This window comes from Paramacrobiotus metropolitanus, unplaced genomic scaffold (assembly GCF_019649055.1).
Source record: "Paramacrobiotus metropolitanus isolate TYO unplaced genomic scaffold, Prichtersi_v1.0 Parri_scaffold0000086, whole genome shotgun sequence".
Classification (NCBI taxonomy): domain Eukaryota; kingdom Metazoa; phylum Tardigrada; class Eutardigrada; order Parachela; family Macrobiotidae; genus Paramacrobiotus; species Paramacrobiotus metropolitanus.
This window is the reverse complement of record NW_026570306.1, coordinates 49,825-69,770: the sequence shown is the minus strand read 5'-3', so window position 1 is coordinate 69,770 and position 19,946 is coordinate 49,825. Positions and strand designations below refer to the sequence as shown.

Genomic DNA, 19,946 nt, shown 5'->3' with positions numbered 1-19,946 from the left:
CCGCTAGTGTGAAACTGAATGGTTCTCGCATGTCGTTAATGCCAACCATGCCAGTGCCTTGATAGTGAGATTTTCAAACCCAAAGATTAGACTTGCCCATCTGGGCGTTGTCGTGGGATCTCCAGGAGCTCCACCCGGTCGCAGTCAGAATCAGCAAGATATAGCGAGCCGGTAGCTGTTAACGTGGAAGTTATTCTGACGGCTTTACTCTGCGCTGAATATGAAATAACCTTGCCTGTTAATTTAGTTGTAAATTTGGAAACATTCAAACAGTTTTCGCTTTTGTTGCAAATTCCATCGGACTATATTTGTCCCCATGTTCTCTGCTGCTTTTTTGTTTGTACGAGTATACAATGTAGCGCTAAGTTTCCTTGTTGCAGTAAAAATTCCGTTCAAATGATTATTATCACTTCATTCTTACCATGAGCAGAATGCGAATTACTTCGAAAAGCAAAAGGTAAACGAAATGATATTAGCATGCATAGAACTGCCACACGACACTGGATAATTACGCGTACACCCTCAACAGAACAACCCGGAAAGATGGACTTTATAAATTATTGGCGATGCTGTCGCCACACAAAAAACGGATTCTGCCGCCAGTAAGGCTCGGCTGGAAATCTGCAGGAAATGCCCAGAAACAGCAAGGCACAACAGCGAATCGTAAGTTAAGGTGAGCGAACAGAATCCCTCCCTGACAGAATGTGAATAAATTCCTCCGACAAATAAATGAATCCAACAAACGCATTAAAAATTTATTTTCAGTTGGTTAGCCAGCCAAGTCCAAAAACGTTACAAAAGCAGATACGAACAGAACAGTTGAATCTGACAGAAAGGCAAAATCAAGTACCAGCAATCACTTTTTGCGGTGAAAAGCCAGCTCAATGGGGTGCAATTTCACTATCGCATCTTCAAACACGGCACTGGCTTTTTGAGCCTCCTTGGACTCCTGTCCATACACCTTAACTAAGATATTCTTGGCTTCCTTACAATATTCGATGGCATGATGGCACACTTGTCCGACTAATGCATCCAGCGCTCTTTTAGCCGGTTTCGAAAGCCGCTTTCGCTCATTCGATAGTCGCTGGGACAATGCTGCAACGCTCGACCTTCCCGCTGACATCAGGAACCTGGCACGATAAGCCGAATACTCTGGATGGATTTTTCTAAGGGCAGATAAAAAATTTTTGCGGTTGTTGTACTTAAATGCAGCAGCAGAAGTCGCAAACCTTACCGCACAATGTCAATCAACTCCTGCGTCGCCCGCCAGCCGTCTTCAAAGCGGTTTTCATCGAAGTATTTCCTTGATAACTGCAAGCCGCAGATATAACGGAAATGCGCATCCGGCTGCAGGATGCCGGTTGCGTCCACTTCTTCGCAGAGATCGGTAAATTTCTTTCCGTGGAAGGTCATCGTATAGTGCTCCCTAATAAAGGTAAAATCCTCGAGGAACCGACGGAAGTGCATCAGCCGGTCGCTGTTGATGGCGCCGCATTCCGAGCAGGGTCCATGTGCACGGCTGTCGCTGGGAATGCGACTGGTGCATCCGACCGTTACGCAGCGCAACGAATTAATTTCACCATCCTAAGAACAACCGTGCCAACGGTCACTTAACAAAACTCGTTTCTCCAGCTAACTACAATATTTGCATGCTCGACAAAAATTGCATGTAGACTATTTTATCGCACACTGCGGCCAAAAAAAATTTTGGGAAGTACCGTACATATTCTTCCGTGCATCGGTGACACGTACAAGGACACCCGTAACGCTCCTCAAATCGAACGCGACGGGCCTCTCGTGTCAGGCAAAATGGCTCCCGTGTGTCGGTGTATCGTAGCTGCAAGGATAACAAATTTATTTATGTATTGGAATGGTTATGGTCACCACTGGAATATCTGTTAGTTTCCTAGCCAGCTAACATTCCCGTTCAGACTGCGTTCAGACTGTTCGCAAACTTAACTATGAGCATCATCACTCGCACGAGCAACCGATTCATACAGTACTACCACCCCAAATCACCGTTTCTAGTTCGCTTCATTCCATTCAAGGATTTATACAAAAAGCGGTAAGTGGGAAAATGTACAACTGACGTGTTTCGCCCCGAACATCTTCCTTTCCGAATCGACCGGATGCTCTAGCCCTTTAAACATGCGTATTTCGTTCTACCTGTCGCACTGTACGATATCCTCGGATGCCACAAGAGGCTGTGCAAAACATTACTCGGAGGTTGTAAACTTGTACAGAAAATGGAGAGCTCACTTGTTACTGACCTAAACTTCCGGACGACTACAACTTCCTTCAAAGGTTTTTTACCTTGAACTGAGCAGAAGTCCGGCGACAAAAACTTTAAAGTCCCTTTAAAGTGCGACTGAGTCCATTAACGATTCTTATACAGACAGTTTTCTATCTTTTGGTACTGCTCTCAGGAAGTTACCCCAGCCAATAGTCCCTGATTTTAACGGCGATGTCATATTTTTGAGCTGTCATTACTGTTTTCGGCTATGTCTCGTAGCGCGAGGACGTTAGACCATAAAACAATCTACACCTATGGCACGGTTAGTACACGTTAAATTTTTTCGGGCATGTGTTGTCACGTGTATCCACGGTATCCCACCGTATTCCACAGTATCCTCTAGCGTACGTATCCTTTATGTATCCTCCCAATTATCTACTTTTTTTAATCATTGCAGTATCCCACCGAATCTCGGCAGATCTACTCGGCATTTCAAATGTATTCCAGGAGGCCTGAAAATATTATCCGGTTACTCGACGTATACAGTAAGGATACGTTAAGATACGTTGGGATACTGCGATTGCTTATGACCCTCAAAAGTCAACCCTGCATTCAGCAAGACACATGAAGGATACGTAAAAGATACTGTGGGATACTGTGGTTTTCGAAGGCGATACGCATTCAAACATCACTACATATTTACGTATTGCATATATAAATATTGTTAATGTGGTCATCTTTTTAGCTAGCGTATCCCACAGTATCCATTGTGTATCTTCCATGTATCCTTTGTGTATCCCGTTAATTTCTTAGTTTTTTCTATGTTTTCTTAGGTTTTTTAGGCCTTTTAGCGGGTTTCGTTTGGGATACGTAAACGATACTGCAGAGATACGGTGGGATACGGCAACAAGGAAAAACAAGTCAAAAACTGTAAGGATACATTAGGCATATGTAGAGGATACCGTTGGATACGGCGGGATACTGTGGATACAAGCAAAAACACATGCCTCGGAAAATTTAACGTGTACGAAGTCGTCCATATCTAATTGTTTTAATAACGCAAGGTCAGTTGTATACAATCCCCGCTCAAACGCTCTATGCTTCATACCTCATAGTTAAGCGCGCTTCCTGACCTAATTGGGTTCCGGTTCGGACACTTTAGCCTTACATTTTCAGTTCCGGTATATTCGGGAATGACTTCGACGGCATGCATGACCAGCCGACGTCCGCGGTAGTGCAGCACCACGTTAATGTCCCAGCAAACCGGAGCCATCCGTCGCGGCGGTGCTGGCGGATACACGGCGAAGCCGATCGGCATGCCTTGTGAGCCATAAATGGTCAAAATGTTGTAGCGCACAATTTCGTAGAAGGGAAGAAATTCCGCTGCTGGTAAGCCGGCTACCACGGAATATTTGGACTTCATAGCGCGCAACCTGTAACACGACCATTACTGAACTGTTGTGTAATCATTTCATACAGTTAAAAAGCATATCTGTACACCGAGTGCATCTCTTGTTCGACGTCCAGGTGCGCAGGATTCGCCGGCAGCATGAGTAGAAGATCTTTGACAGACTTTTGACCCATTCCCGGGATGTCCATCATCGCGTTTAACTGGAAGAAGATCGAAACCAGTTACAACGAGCAAATGTTAAAAGAATACCCAGCTCACATACAGTCGTTTGATTACTGTGAGCGAGTGAGGTATGCAGATTTCGTAATATTTTAACGTAATTTAACACGTTCAAGCCTTGACTAGCACGTACCACAAGTTGCGGTATCTGGCCAGGAAAGCGCCTAAATCCGTACGAATATGTACATAATACGACAGTATTTAATATAAAAGGAATCTGCTAGGCATTAAAAAAAACTGATAAAACAGAATTATTATAACGCCATGCTCATGACTTTGTACTCGTAGATTTAACCCCAGCAGACAGTATCAGAAAAAAATATTTGACCGTGCATATAATATTAGCAGTTACTATGCTCAAAAGTAAAGTAACAATCATTCAAACAGCACCGAGGCACTCCAAGCTGATACTAAATTCTTACCCTAATTTTATTGGCCAACTTGGCGGTGATCTCGGGAGGGACGGACCAGCTGTCCTCTTCATCCGGAGACCTGCTTTCCGACCCCTTCCTGATTTTCTTCATGATGGCGCATTCCAGCTTGTGTTCCACTTTCCAATCAGCGGCCTGTGTTAAGCCCACCCCACAATATAACGACAACTGTCATAAACGGCGCTTTCTCAAGGCGGGGAGAGGGGGGTAGCAGCTATCCCAGCAATGGGCCAGCATGAATAATTAAATTTTTTTATGTTAAGTGCAGTAATGCTGCGTTATGCTGTAGAAGTACCCGCAGCGTTTACTCGTATGAATCGTATGATTACTCGTATGAATAATTACTCGTAATTAATGGCAGGATTACTCGTATGAATAATCAATAACTGAAGCAAAGCCCCCTGGCATGTCGCCACTTTTTTGTTATGGGCAAGAGTGTTCATGAATTCCTTCAGATTTCAGGCATGAAAACTACTCAGCAGTCAGTGTACCTGGCAGGCCGAATTACAGTAGCGATGCAATTGACATCCAGAACAGGTGCGCAGTTCCTGGCTTTCCTGGAAGCAATAAGCACAGCGCTTCTTATAGCCTGTACTATACATCAGCCACACCAGCGGATCGCACGACATGATCTGGTCGCCACTAGAATAACTGCGGCTGCTATCGCTAAGTGAGGTCTCCATTTCCAGTTTGGTGGTTAGCCCTTGAGAATAACTGGAAAAAAGCTTAGGCGAAAAAATCAGAAAAAAAAACAGAAACCAAGATTGGTAAGTGAAAATACGTATAGTATTTGAATTTTTATTCAAGGGTGAAACTGGAAACTGAATTCTTCGTTACGAATTTTTCTCATTTACTGTAAGTAATACAAGAAAACCCCTTGGGTACGTTACCCATTGGGTACAGACGTTTAGTCAACCAGCTGGAGGCCATCTCGCCTTCGCCCCCCTAAATGTTTCCAAAGAATTTTCTAATTCTGTTAATCTGGCGCAGCAGTGGCGCTTGCCCTGTGCGATATGCCGGATGCAGTGTTCCAGCTTCCAGTGTAGCTATGCTGGATTGATGGAAAGCGTACTACTGCGTACTGAAGTACTACGGACTACCAACCCTTGTGTCATCTGGTTAATGAAAGCTGTTCTTTTGATTTATGGAAACTACTGTGGTAAGTTAAGAACTGTTTCTATCGTAGCTGTTTTGGGTGGTTATTATTCGTTTACTTCGTTTTACGTAATTGAGAAGTTTTCCTTAAACATTTAATGAATGGCTGAGTGACTGCTTCCGAATAAAATAATGTGAGTGAACAAATTACACTACCGCCATGCACTTTTGGCTACGACACTGAAGTGACCAAGCCACTCATGGCCATGCCTGACAAAAAGACAAAACACTGGCATCTCTACCGTTCTACCGTATCGGTGGCTGAAATGAATTCAACGATTTTTCACGATCAACGCTTCACAAAATCCAAAATCTCCAAGAATGCTTTGTAAACGTAAATAAGCGACTAACCAGGGCACATAGGGGTCCTCCAAATTCAGAAAATTTCATATTTTGTAAAATGGTACTGTATACTATCGTAGTATGCTTAAAAAAATATTTTCATCTGCCATGGTCAAGGGGGCGTGGCCAGAAAGCATTTAAAAGTTTGCATATTATCACATACAAGCAGGACGCGCGGCGCTTACGCGCCGCGCTGAAGTAACTTACGGTTTTAAACGGCTTAAAAATGTGGGTACCGCACGCGTGGTCTTCGGTGACCAAAGACCTAAAAGGTCATCAGTGACAAAAGGCTTAAAATCCCTCGGTGGCCAAAGGCTAAATAAGACGGCTACCGCATGCGTGGGCTTCGGTGACTAAAGGCTTAATTAAATTAAAGAACCCTCGGTAACCGAACGCTTAAAATACTTCAGTTACCAAAAGCTTAAAAGGCACTGGGTGACCAAAGATTCACAAGACCCTCGGAAAAGGCCTTCAGTGACCTAAGGCTTAAAAGGCCTTCAGTGACCAAAGGCTTAAATAGCCACCGTGACCAAAGGCTTAGAAGGCCTTCGGTTACCAAAGACTTAAGATGCCTCGGGTGATCAACGGCTAGATACGGTTACCGCATGCGTGGCCTTCGGTGACCAAAGGCTTCAGTAATCAAAGCCTAAAAGCCCAAAGGCTGCCCGAACGCGTGACATTCGGTAACCACAGGCTTAAAAGACCCTCGGTAACCAAAAGCATGAAAGGCCTTCGGTGACCAAAGGCTTATTAAGAAGGTACCGGACGCGTTGCGTTTGGTGGCCAAAGGCTTAAAAAGCCTTCTGTCACCAATGGCAAATTAACGCGGGTACCGCACGCGTGGCCTTCGGTAACCGAAGGCTTGAAATGCCTTCGGTAACCAAAGACAAATTAAGGCGGGTACCGCACGCGAGGCATTCGGTGACCAAAGGCTTAAAAGATACTCGGTTAACAAAGGCCTAAAAGGCCTACGCTGACCGCAGGCCTAAAAGGCTTCTGGTGACCAAAGGCTTTAAAAACCTTCGGGGACCAAAATCTTAAAAGCCCTTCGATGACCAAAGGCCTGAAAGGCCTTCGGTGACCGTAGGCTTAAAAAGACTTCAGTTCATAAAAGCCCAGAAGGCCGTCGGTGACTAATTGCCTTCGGTGGACAAAGGCCTGAAGGGCCTTTGGTGTTAAAAGGCTTAAAAGAATTCGGTTACCGAAGGCTCAAAAGGGCGGATAGTACTGGATACCGCATGCGTGGCCTTAGGCGACCGAAGGCCTAAAAGGCCATTAGTGATCAAAGGCTTAAAAGGTTTTCGGTTACTAAAAGCTAAGGCCTTCAGTGACCAAAGGCTTAGAAAAGTGGGTACCGCCTTCGGTTGTTAAGGGCTTGAAACGGTGGATATCGCACGCGTAGCCTTCGGTGACCAGAAGCTTATAAAACCTTCGGTGACAAAAGGCTTAAAAGGCTTTCTGCGACAAAAAGCTACAAAGACCTTCGGTTACCAAAGGCTTAAAAGGGCGGATGGGACCGCACGCAAAGCTACTGGCTGCGCTATGGTGCGGGAAGGATTCGTTAGGCTTTTCAGAGCTTCATAGGTTCACGAAGCTTTTCGAAGCATAGTTTTACTAAAATTTATAATGCTTAGTAGGTTTATTGAGTTGTCCAAAGTTGAGCTTACACAGGTTTCCAAAGCATGGTTTTAATAAACTTTTGAAAGCTGAGTAGTGGGTTTGGACACGGCATTTCTGGATGCTTCAGGACAAACTGGTAGTACAGTTTGATCTGGTAAAGTCTGATGTGGTACAGCTGACTTGGAAAATCTGGTGGTTCTGGGAGATCTGGTAGCTTTGGCTGATCTGGTGGTTCTGATAGTTCTGGCTGATCTGGCAGTTCTGGTTTTTCTAGCAGTTCTGGCTGATTTATTGAGCTGTCCAAAGTATAATTTACAAACCTTTCCAGAGAACTAACTAACATTTAAAATGTTAGTAAGTTTGGAACGGCACTTCTGGATGGTTCTGAATGAACTGGTAGTACAGTCTGATCTCAAGGGGCGGGTGATTCTGTTTGATTTTAAATTGAGGCTGATCCAGCAGATTTGGTATTTTTGGCTGATCTGGTAGACCTGGTTCTTCCAGTTCATCATGTAGGTCTGGCTGACCTGCTAGTTTTGGTTCATCTGGCTTATTCGGTAGTTCTGTGTGATCTGGAGGATCTGATGGTTCTGGCAGATCTGGTAGTTCTGGCTAATCAAGTAAAAGTTCGTACAGACACTAAGGTTTCGAAACCTTAGTAAGCCTTAGGCTGAAGGTAGGATCCAGCAGATCTGGTTAATCGGGTAAAAATTCGTACAGGTACTGAGGTTTCGAAAGCTAAGTAAAGGCTTCTGCCTGACAGCAACGAACGCAAAAAGGCTGTACAGGCCTAAAAGCTGTACGACCGGTTCAGGCCAATCAGAAGGTAAGGCTGGTTCTGGCCAATCCGAATGGTTTGGAGGCGGGATCGGTTTGGAGGCATCATCGGTCGAATGGTTTAGAGGCGGGATCAAGCAGACGCGCGACGCTACGCGCCGCGCTGACACGGCTACGGTTTTAAGCAGCCCAAAAGTGTGGGTACCACACGCGTGGCCTTCAGTGACCAAATGCTTAAAAGGCCTTCGGTGGCCAAAAGCTTAAAAGGTTATCGGTGACCAAAGGTTTAAAAGGCCTTCGGTGGCCAAAGGCTTAACCAAGCAGGTACCGCACGCGGGGCATTCCGTGATCAAAGGCCTAAAAGGCCTTCGGTGACCAAAGGCCTAATAAGGCGGGTACCGAACGCGTGGCATTCGGTGACCAAAGGCCTAAAAAGCTTTCGGTGACCAAAGGCCTGAAAGGCATTCGGTGACCAAAGGCTTAATAAGGCGGGTACCGCACGCGTGGCTTTCGGTGACCAAAGGCTAAAAGGCGGGTACCGCACGCGTGCCATTCGGTGACCAAAGGCTTAAAAGGCCTTCGGTGACCATAGGCTTAATAAGGCGGGTACCGCACGCGTGGCCATCGGTGACCAAAGACTTAGAAGAAAGGGTACCGGGTGGTTCTGGTAGCTCTGCTAAGGTTCTGGTTGTACTGGCCAACCTGGCAGATTTGGTAGGACTGGCAAACCTAGTAGTCTAGGCTGATCAGTTAGTTCAGGCTGACTCTGGTAGATTCGAAAGTTCTGGCAGATCTGATGGTTGCTGCTAATCTGACAGATTCGTTTGTTCCGGCTGATCTGGTAGTTTTGGCTGAACTGGAAGTTCAGGCTGATCTGGCAAATTTGGTAGTTCTGGTGGATCTAATTGAATTGGCTAAATAAAAAAAAACTTTGCTACGGTACTAAGGTTTTGAAAACTTAGTCAGGACGAAAGCTGGAGGAGGCATCTGGTTGATCGGTCCTATCTGGATAGCCAGGCAAAGTTAGTACAGATACTAAGATTTCGAAAGCTTAGTAAGGCAAACGCGTAAATGCCCATGTTTAGAAGGCCGTAAAAGCTTAAAAGCCGTACAGTAAGATCTGGCCAATCAGAAAGGTGAGGCTAGTTCTGGCCAATCAGATTTGGAGGCGGGATCGGTCTCGCACAGAGAATCCTGCTTTAATAAACTGGACTATGCAATGCAGTGAGTGGAGTTATTCGTAATTAGTTTTATATTGAATTTTTACTGTAGCACCGCGAACTTTTGCAGCTGTCCAGTGGTGATGTAAACGAAGACCATGTGCGGCGGCTCGTGTCACTGCTTCCTAAATACATATTTTTGAAAATTTGTTATGAAGTGCAGTAGTACATATCTGCCAATTAGTAAAAGAAGTTTTTTGCACGGTTTACTACATACAATACTAACTGATAAAAAATTTTCGAAAATGTGTACTCAGGCAGCAATGACATGAGCCGCCGCACGTGGGCATGGTTTACATCACAACTGGACAGCTGCAAAAGTTCACGGTGCTACAGTAAAAATTCAATATAAAACTAATTACGAATAACTCCGCTCACTGCATTGCATAGCATGAGATAATACGCAAACTTTTAAATGCTGTCTGACTACGCCCCCTTGACCATGGCAGATGAAAATATTTTTTTAAGCATACTACGATAGTATACAACCATTTTACAAAACATGAAATTTTTCTGAATTTGGAGGACCGCTATATGGAGAGCCGACCACGCCAGTTCGGCTTGACATCGGTTCGAAATTTCGTTCAGTGCGATCAAAATTTTTTTCCGTTTCTTGAGGCATCGAGTTGGGACTTCGAAAATTTTCAACCTTTCCAGTCTTCCAATACCACATACCAGTAAAACTACTGTAACGGAATTCTCATTACTCCTTAATGGTATACGATTGTGGATTTTCACTGCAAATTTAAACTTGGTTCCTTAAATGTACGTTTTTGGAAAGAAAACACTTTTTAAGATTTTGTCATTAATTTGATTTCGTGTGCTATTACTTTGGGTCTGATTATCGATGGTACATCAGATTCATAAATGTCCCAGTTATGGAAGTGTGTGGTGATACAATCCCACGTAGAGGGATTATCAATCGTTTCCACAGTTCAAAGCAGCCTTAGAACTGCATAGGGGAAGGCCGTTTCCCGTTTTGCAGATTATCCTACGGAGTCATTGTTTTATCGGGAAGTATCAAACTACTTGGGAGAACCCATCCCGGAGGACCCTCAGGAAACGTGGGATGGTAGTGATTATGATAGTTTGCTCAGAAAATGGTCCGGTCGGATGGGCTATGGTTCCATGAAAGCTTCTTCGTTTATTAGAAAAACGGTAAGTCTGAAATCGATGGTGATTGTAAACCTTGAGGCCAGTTCACTGAAGTTTTCGCAGTATGAGTTACGGTTACGTTTGACTGCTTATATTTGGGAATTTTTTGTGATATAGGTTGAACCTAATGCAAGCTTGAATCCAGAACTTCAAACGGCAGTGCCGTCGCGGGAGGAGTTTGTGTCGAGATACGCGTTTAAGCAGGCAGTAGAAAAATACCGATTGAATGAATGGCCATGCGCTGAAAGATATTCATCGGAGAAAGACGTTTTGGATGCTGTTTCGACTTTTATAGCGGAAGACATCCCGGATTTAACTGATTCAGACTCCTCAGATTTACGTTCCACGCGGTTAGCGCTTTGGTCTCTAGCTGATCCTAAACACTTTTGCCAACTGGAAACGAAGAAACCAGCTGCAGAAGCACCAGTTGAAATATCAAAGGAATTATGTTCGGTAGGAAAACATCCCTTGGTGGTGAAGAATTGACTTTAGGAGCATAATGTTCATTTTATTTACTAAAAAATCTTTATGTTGATCTATATCATGTTTGTATCATAAGTTTATTCATGTCATGTTTTCCATCGGGTGCGGAGTATTTAGAAAAGCGATTTCTGGACACATATGAGGCCAGAACTGGAAAAATCTCAATTTCTACTCAAGGATTTGGATTACTAAAGAGAACTGACGGCATTTATCAAGCTGGTGTTATTAAGCCTCAGCTGTGCTTGTTCGAAGTGTTAGTCCCGGAAGGTGCTGAAGGTCTGAGCTTTGCTGGTCCTGGGGAAAAAGAAACAAAGTATCCTATTTTCGATTATCTGGAGATGGGAAATGAACCGAAAAACGGAAGCCGAAAAAAGATAACTCTTGTCTGCCCTTATTGTTCTACTAAAATCGTAGACCATACCGAATCAAAAACGAACTGGCGATTAGGACGGCACGTTTACGGTAGTCCAGCTACGGCGAAAGACCGGGAAAGACATCCGTGTCCTGAGTACAAAGAGATGGAAAAGTGTACTTCCAGTTGGTGGCCTGTTGCTTCCCGGCGTGGGATTCGACTGGAAAATGGTGTAGTTATGGAAACAGATTACCTGCAACTTCACGTCCGCACAAAGTAGTGGTTGTTATTATTGTTGAGAATGGGAATTCTTGAGTTTTGTTGTTTGTTTTAGATGGCTTATGAAAAGTCTTTGTCTGAAAGCATAACAGATTTGGATTGCATAGTCTTTTTTGTATTGAAAAAATTGTTATAAGCTTTGTGATAGAATGTAGAGTCATACTGTTGATTTTTGGGTGACTGATTAAACTAGAGTATGAGTGTGCCTTATGAAAAAGCGGCGTGCTGAATGTGATATAACTGATCGCGGTGTTTATTTTATGTGGAGTTTATTCCTTCAAGGAAAATGAAACTGTCTTTATAAAATTTGATATGCCTTTCTGTTTGACTTTCTTAAACACTTTGATGTCGATAGAACCAGACAGAATTCTTTGATGATTTGTACTGCAGTTCTCTTTGGCGCCCTGCTTGCGGTGACATGGTGGCAAAAACGGAATTTTATGTCAAAAATTTCCTTGTTCATATTAAGTAGCAGACGCATGCTTGTGGTGATATGGTGGCAAAAACTGAATCTGGATGCGTACAGTGTGCCAGTTGTTTACTTCCTAAATAACAGCGCGATGGCTTGAAACAATCAAGTGATGCAGTAAGCAATGTGTGTGCTTTTGTGCTTCGAATTAATCTTAGTTCGCGATAAAAGTCCAGCATCCAATGATTTTAACAAGAGAAAATTTTAATGATTTCCAGTCATTTGTTACCTATTTGGTATGCCTACGTCAAGAACTGTTTCCGTGTTACAGATTTTCTGATTCGGACGCATCGTTTTACGCGGCAGTATCTCAGTTTATTGGAGAACCGATTCCAGCGGACCCTGGCGTTTATAATGATGATGGTTACGGATACGAAATAATTCTGCGATCCTAGTCTGGGCGGCCTTTATAAACTACTTATTTTGAGTCAACCAGAGCAGAGCAGGTAATAGTTTTTACGGTCTCATTTCGGAAACCTTAAAAATTTTCTAATAGCGCATTATGGTCAAATGAATCGCAATATTAGGTTGACAGCAACAACAACTTATTGGCACTGCCTAAACGGAATAACTTTTTGGGAATCTTCGCTTACAAGAAACAGCTGGAGCGATTCCGTGGATGCGCCTGGCCACGATTGTACGAATTTTCGAACGAGGATCTGTTTTATAAAGCTGTTTCGGAGTATCGGGGTGAAGCTATACCGGATGTTAATCGTGACGAATGCCTCGAAAATCGCTCATTGCGAAGGTGGGCTTTACGGCATGACCATCACAAAATAAAAGAAATGGTGACTACAAAGTTTTTTTTTAGTTTCTGATAAATGTAAGAACGTGTGTTTAAAACTTGATGATTTGTTGATCTATTCCAGGTGTCGGTTCATAGTAAAGAAGTTCTTGAGATGGAAGATTCCGCAACTGCTTTAGAGATATGTGCGGAAATGTTTAAAGTATGTAGTTTAATAGAAAATTTGTAAATATATAAAGTGAAAGAATGTAGCGAAACTGCGTGGAGCTGTATGAAATTCTAACAGTGGACAACCCAGCTGACTTTCCTGTTGTCTTTTGTAAGGGTTGCGTGAAGGAGGAGATTGATCGGGAATCCGGACTTTTAGTGCATCACCTTGAAACAAACAACGGATTGCAAAAGGTTTCGTCCGGTGGATCGAGATTTGTCAAAATTGGATGCAAAATCTATCGGTCAGGTTTTGTTTTGCCTGAGCCATACCTTTTTGAGTCGGGCAAAGTGACGATGCCGGATGAAGTTCCTGCAAGGGCTTGCCAAAACTTAAATGTCAGTTATCCGGTTTTTGGCCAAAAACCAGAGGAAGTTGAAAACGGAACCATAAAAAAGAAGACCACCTTTTTATGTCCATTTTGCTATGAAGCGGGGAAAGAGAAAAGTTTTACGACGGTGCATGGGGTCGTTCGACATCTATCTGGAGACGCACCCGAAAAAGAGGGCAAGATTGGGAGACAAATTTGTAAAGAATTTGCAAAAGATGGCGCTTATAAAAACCAAACTGCACCGAAGCTGTTGCCAATCAAAAAGGAATGCGGTTTGATTACTCGCGTGGAGTATCCCAAGACAAAAGCATTCAAACCTAAATCAGAATAAGTCAGATATTGTTTTGATAATTTTTCTTATTTGAGAATTTTTCTCGACCCGAATTTGCTGGAGTTCTTATTTGGCACCCTATAATGGAAACACGTGTATAAGTTGATGCATTTGTTTGTTGTTATCTTCTTGATCGAATTGGCTGTTTTAGGATTTTATGATTTGAAGCTCCTTATAAGCTTTGTCGTTGGAAAACGAATATGCTAAAATCGAGGTAAATAAAGAAAGCCGATTAGTACAGCAGATTGTGTATTTTTTCTCTACAGCATAATATTGTAATTATGGATGGCGTTATAATGCCGTTCACACCGACTCCGACAGAAGGCAGTTAAAGGAACTACACTTCATGTGGCTGGAATTTTGTGGGTAGTAACTGCGAAATTGACCCGGGCTGTCTGAATCGAATTGGTTTTATAGACTGCAACAACGACTCTTGGTCAGTAGAGGGTTGCTCAGCTGAAAGTTCGAAAGAGGGCTACAGCTGTTTTAATTAATGCAGCAATTTAAAAAAGTTAAGATTTTTTGTTTTGGTATTTTTTTGGAATGTGCTTTCATTGCACATAATATAAAAATTTACAATCGTGTAGCTAAAGAAAACGCAGTTGTATATTAAATTTACTGCAACGCAAAGTAATTTATGTATTTCGTGGTTTAATTTTTTTCCCCACATGTCACCACTATTCACGTGCTTATTTACGGTAATGGTCACAGAGCAGCAATAAATATTACAAACAGAAAACACGTTAGGACATCAAGAAGTTTTATGAAAAACACCAATCTACACCACATAACGGCATTTCAAATGTCAAATCAGTGCATGCTCAAAATGAAAAAGGTGCTGCACGACGTTAACGTAGCAGTCTATTCCATCAGTTCCATCTACAAGGAAAAGGTTGACGTTTTGCATCACATGCTCGATCTGCGCAGAATATCTCACGCGAATATCAGTAACGTTTATTCCGGCCGCTTCCCTGAGCAAAAACTCTCTGCAGGTTTCTCCATTTCGTGCACCGACATCACGTATGACTTTTTGCGGTGGAATGCCTTGTAGCTTGTTTTCCAATAATCCTTGCATAAACACCTGCCGCGGGGTCCGAGAGCGTTCCGTTCTCAATTTATGATTGTTATACATTGCCAGAAAATCGTTCAGTTTGGCTTGAATGCGGGGGAGATAAACTAGGTGTAAAGCTAGTATGTGTAATTCATTATCTAAATCTAGTATCCCATTGTTCTCCATAAAATAGAAGGTTGCTCTAAAGTTTTCCAGCGCTAGTACCCTGAGGTCCACCCAAAGCCGCTCAATTCGTTGATTGTGCACGGATTTTCCAGTGATAAAGCTTCCTCTACCTTCACCCATCAGAGTCTCCATACAGCGCCCAACCAACACATTTTCACCTGTAGAAAATACAGGAAGCCATTACACTGAATATACAGTGTGGTAATTCTTCATAATACCGCCTTTCTTACCGCCTTTGTCACTTCGCATTCGGGAAGGGATGCCGTGTAAAGCGGCGGCTTGGAGAAAGGCTTTAAGCACGGTTGTGGAGCAGTTATTAGTTTCGCAAATTAAGGAAACAACAAGTCTCGTAAAACCATCGATAATTCCATGAACATAAAATCCCCATCTCACCAGCTTATGATTTCCGTCCATGTGCCATAAAGCGTTTGGTTCAGCTACACAATATCGGCGACGTGGAATAAAGCGGAAAAACCGGTGGGCAATGCCAAACGGATCCACACGAGCCATGCTAGATCGAATGCGTCGTCGTTGGATTACGAATCCAGCCACTTGAAAGCGCGCTTGAACAAACCGATATCCAGAGCGTGGGAATTCCGTTAAAATTTCTCTTGTGATGTTGTCCGTCTCCTCGTCCGTCAGTTCAGCGTACTACAAAGGAAATTTTCGGCGCACTACGTATATTTTTCACTAATAGTAAAGTACTTATTTCTGACCATGTTTGTCAAATTGTGCTCCTGTAATCGGCGATCTGTTGTTCGAGTTGAAATGCCTAAAAACTTTGAAATCTGCGGGATCGTGAACCCTTCTTCCCGTAAAATCGTTAAAATTTCACAAGAAACCACAATCTTTCTTCCTTCTTTTTCTTGAATCACTGTGCTGGAATACGTTGTCATCTCCTAATTCGTTGACGTGGTTGATCCTCGCAAGGTTGGACATCTGATTTGTTAGGGCATCATAAAGGGACCCTAGCTGATCAACAAATTCCTGTGCCACGTTTTCAATTGCATTAGCTGTGAACCTAAAAAACGCAGATATAATCAAAGGCTTTGTAGGAAATCGAAGGCTTTTACCTTTTCATATAATCCAGCTCCACAAAAGATGCGTCTAGAGCATCATATTCCGTAGAATTTGTCGAAATCAAACGATCAATGCGCCGCATTACAGATACAGCATGATTCGTAAAATGTGCAACGTCTGCCGTGAAATTTTCCATGGCTCAAGCATATGAATAAGGAAAACATGTAAGTAATATTCACTAATTTTTAAAGATCTTGAAAAGAAAACAAAATTATGATTCGAATCATTTGACCGTCTGATGCCAAACCCAATGAAATTTAAGTTTTTAGTCGGCAACGGCAAGCCTACTGAGTTACGTGATATTGCAAACCGGATAGGCTTTATTTTGTATGAACAACTAAAAGGATGAAATGCATGCTAAAACACTGCTAATTTGTTAGCTTTGCTGTAAACAGATTTTGGAACGTTAATCTTTTCTCATTAATATTAAAATTAGAAATTGATTGTTTTACCACAATGTCATCACGTTATAATTTTATGGATCCATATACACCTATGCTTCGCGTTTAAATTTAGCTAAAATCTCTGCTTCAGACTTCTATTTTGTGAATTTTGCAATGGAGACAAGAAATGCGTACAATCAAGTTTCCGTAAATATTAGGACATAATGTTACAGTTCGGTCTTGAACGGTAAGTTTTCCTAACATTGGGGGAGCAGGTTACATTTGAGGCGCTGACTACAAATAATTTTACATTCAGAACTGTTAAAAGAGAAACACGTTCAGAGTCATATTTTTCATTCGTGCAAATTTTTAGTTGGATGAGTATATTATAATACAAGTTCAGTACAGTTACAGTTTGCTGTCAATTAAACCAACTCGCTGCATCAAGTCAAGTAAAAAAATGGTTTCGCGTATTCATCGTCGACTGCTCGGTTTATATAGGAAGAAGAAAGTCAACAGAAAATTTAGGTTAAAAATTTTTGGTTAATACACGAGAGGGAAATAACTGAAGATCTATAACAATCACTGCAAGTAAACTCCGTCGCTGAACAACTATCATCGCTGAACATTCTTCATCAGATTTTTGCTGACTGCAGCAATGTGATTGCTTTTCTAAAGCTGAGGCGCTGATCCGGAATGAGATGCCACGAAGATCGCATGACGTTGTATCTGTTAAAAAATAACTCGTAGTTATTATAACTTACAAACGTATGCTGAAAATACGCACAGTCTGTCCGAGCAAAATGCTGGTTGCGGCGGGAATTGTCCATGCACGAGGCGATCAAACAGAACAGTTGGAGATTCCACATCGCAAAAAGGCAATTGACCATAAGTAAAGATTTCCCACATCACAATACCAAATGCCCATGTGTCAGAAAATGCGGAAAACAAACGGCTTTCCAGGGTTTCAGGAGCGCGCCAGCGCCAAGCCAGTTCTTCTCCTTCGCTTCCTATGTAATATTTGCCGGAAATTTTTCTGGAGTGGCCGAAATCGGAAATCTTTATGTTTCCATTGTGAGACAACAGCACGTTTCTGGCTGCTAAATCGCGGTGAACTATATTCAGGTGTTGGAGATAATCCATACCAGTGGCAATATCAATCGCATACTGTACGAATACTGGCCAATCATCTTGGAATTCAAAGATCGCTGGCGAAATCGCAGATACAATAGTTTTCAAATCACCGACAGCAAGTTCCATCAGGAAATAGGGCACAATGCTATCATCAACATACCCAATGAGTGAAATTATGTTTGGATGCTCGGGAATCGCTTTTAGCGTCGCAATTTTGTGCTGTAGACTGCAGACTTTTGTCTCGCTCGACAAATCTGGAAACAGAACGGTTCAGTATGACACACACTGGAAATTTTATGGAGTTTAATAGCCTGTAACTGAAGAAGTATGTATCTAACGATTAACGGTCTTACCTTGACAAGTTTTCAAAGCAACTCTTGTTGGCTTTCGATCGTTAGGCAGACACACTGATATTTCAGAAACGATTCCAAAGTGGCCCTGGCTAACTTTTCGGATAAATTCCGGAAAAATATCATCAAAATGATGGCGCGTACGAGAATAAGTAAGATACAGCAGATCAGTTCTTGCTCGTAGGTAAAGCACATTGGATTGTGGTGTGGTCGTGATGGTACTCTGCAAAACAAATACATTGTCATGAGCAGTACAACAGAAAGACAGCTGAACGGGAAAACATTGGAACTATGGCTTACGGTGGCGAAATTCAAGGATTCAGGCTTTCCCTCTCCAGAAAGGTTTTTTGAAAGGATAAGCTTAACCTGCCTCATTTTGAATCCCAAATGTATAAGCATGATGGCGGAAAAACAAATGAACAAAATGAGCACACACAAGATCCACACGGTTGGCCCACCTATTAAAAAAAGACGCAAAAAATCCGGTAAAATTATTAGTAAAAGCACGATATCAGTGCATTTCAATTCATTTGCGCTTCGCTGTTTTTCTTACAAATACTGCTGGTCGACTGTCTAAACGATTGAAATATTAATTCAAGCATTCTACTTATCGGATAAACACACAAAATAAAGTCTACCTAAGAACCCGAATCCACCTGAGTATCCCGCTTGGGCGATGGGAATGTAGCTGATGGGTGATAAATCATCAACTCCGCTGTAACTGACAATCGCTGGCGAGTAAGATCCATTAAAGGTTCCCCTAATGGGTGGCATAATACTGGTTGAGGAATGTAAGATAAGAAAAACAGATATAAATAAACAGAAACGATGCTTTCAAAGTAGATATGGAAAAGGATACCTAAAAAAGCAATACAGGTACTTCAATAGTGTAGCTGAAGTTCCTGTTAGTCGGTACTCGGTCCGTAGTCGTGCACCGCGTGCAGCTTGCAGTGCTGAGCTAAATGTACGCCTGCAGCTGCGAAGCGAGCATCAGTTTTGGGGTCCGGGACTGTAGTTTGGGCATCGCAAGGGGAATGAAGTTTTCCCGCGATGAGATTACATTGTTCCAATTGTTCATATTCGTTCAACAAGTTCAGAAAAATTATTTGTGGACAGTATCATCTGACCGGCTGTCCGTTGGTCAGGTTTCTTAGAAATTAGTCTGATTACAGCCAACTGATCGGCTGTAATGTAAAAAGTCTTTTTTTCATGTTTTGTTTGTTTTTCATTATATTATTTGTTCCTTCGTAATTTAACTTGTTATATTTTGATCAGCGACGTAATTATGGGAGACGATCAAGAATTCAAAATAGCGCGATGCAGATTGTGTCCATGTGAGTTTCCTGTGGAAGGAAACTATACCTTTGCTACCGGATTGGATGCGGTTAAATGTACGAAAACGGAATGCGGACACTGGTTGCCGGCACACAAGATCCAGAATTGGACAGAATTGACGTCGGGGGTTGTAGCGACGGTAAATTCAGGTGCCGAAACTGATGCGAGCTATCGAAATGTGGTGCAGTCTCATGGGTCACGACGGGAAACTTCGGTGGCATCTTCGGTGTTCTCTGCCGCAACAGAAGTGCAATCATTTGATTTTTCGCAAAAAGATGGAACTAGTTATGGTAAAGACATTTATGAATTTGATGAAGAAGATGGACGGGAAAGTGATTTAGGAGAAAAAGCTGAACAATTTGAATCGCCGGCTTCGGAGACCGGAGCTGAATCGGACGACGAATCGTCATACACCGGTAAGCGAATGACGTCCGGCCTGTTCCCAAGATTGCAGAAAAAGCCAATTCACAAAGATTCGCGACTTCAAGATCGACGTAACTTAGGAAGATCGCTGCTGAGGTCAAAGTATTTCCAAGAGGAGATTGAAGGTATTCGGTCTGCTCACAGCGGAAGCCGTTCTGTTTCGTTGCCAAAATCGGTGTATGGCTGGAACCGTGGAAGGATTACCGAGAAAGACCGCCACAAAAGCCAGCCAAACATCGGACG

General features: G+C 42.7%; 1 protein-coding gene across 1 annotated transcript; it reads right to left on the bottom strand.

Moving 5' to 3' along the window:
- Positions 1–724: 724 nt before the first annotated feature.
- On the bottom strand, positions 725–5,095 carry LOC129596130 (N-lysine methyltransferase SMYD2-B-like). The gene is made up of 7 exons (XM_055493320.1): positions 4,786–5,095; positions 4,286–4,429; positions 3,732–3,844; positions 3,402–3,666; positions 1,724–1,837; positions 1,235–1,584; positions 725–1,166 (listed from the first exon to the last, which is right to left on the bottom strand). Exons 1-7 carry the CDS (start codon positions 4,975–4,977, stop codon positions 857–859), a joined length of 1,488 nt encoding a protein of 495 aa, XP_055349295.1. The 5' UTR covers positions 4,978–5,095; the 3' UTR covers positions 725–856.
- Positions 5,096–19,946: the final 14,851 nt, after the last annotated feature.

Bases quoted from the DNA above. Each gene is read 5' to 3' on its own strand.
- LOC129596130 (XM_055493320.1), bottom strand. From the start codon at position 4,977: ATGGAGACCTCACTTAGCGATAGCAGCCGCAGTTATTCTAGTGGCGAC. The intron at 4,430-4,785 runs GTACACTGACTG...GGCTTAACACAG, and splicing joins ACTGTAATTCGGCCTGCCAG to GCCGCTGATTGGAAAGTGGA. The intron at 3,667-3,731 runs GTACAGATATGC...GTCGTGTTACAG, and splicing joins GAACAAGAGATGCACTCGGT to GTTGCGCGCTATGAAGTCCA.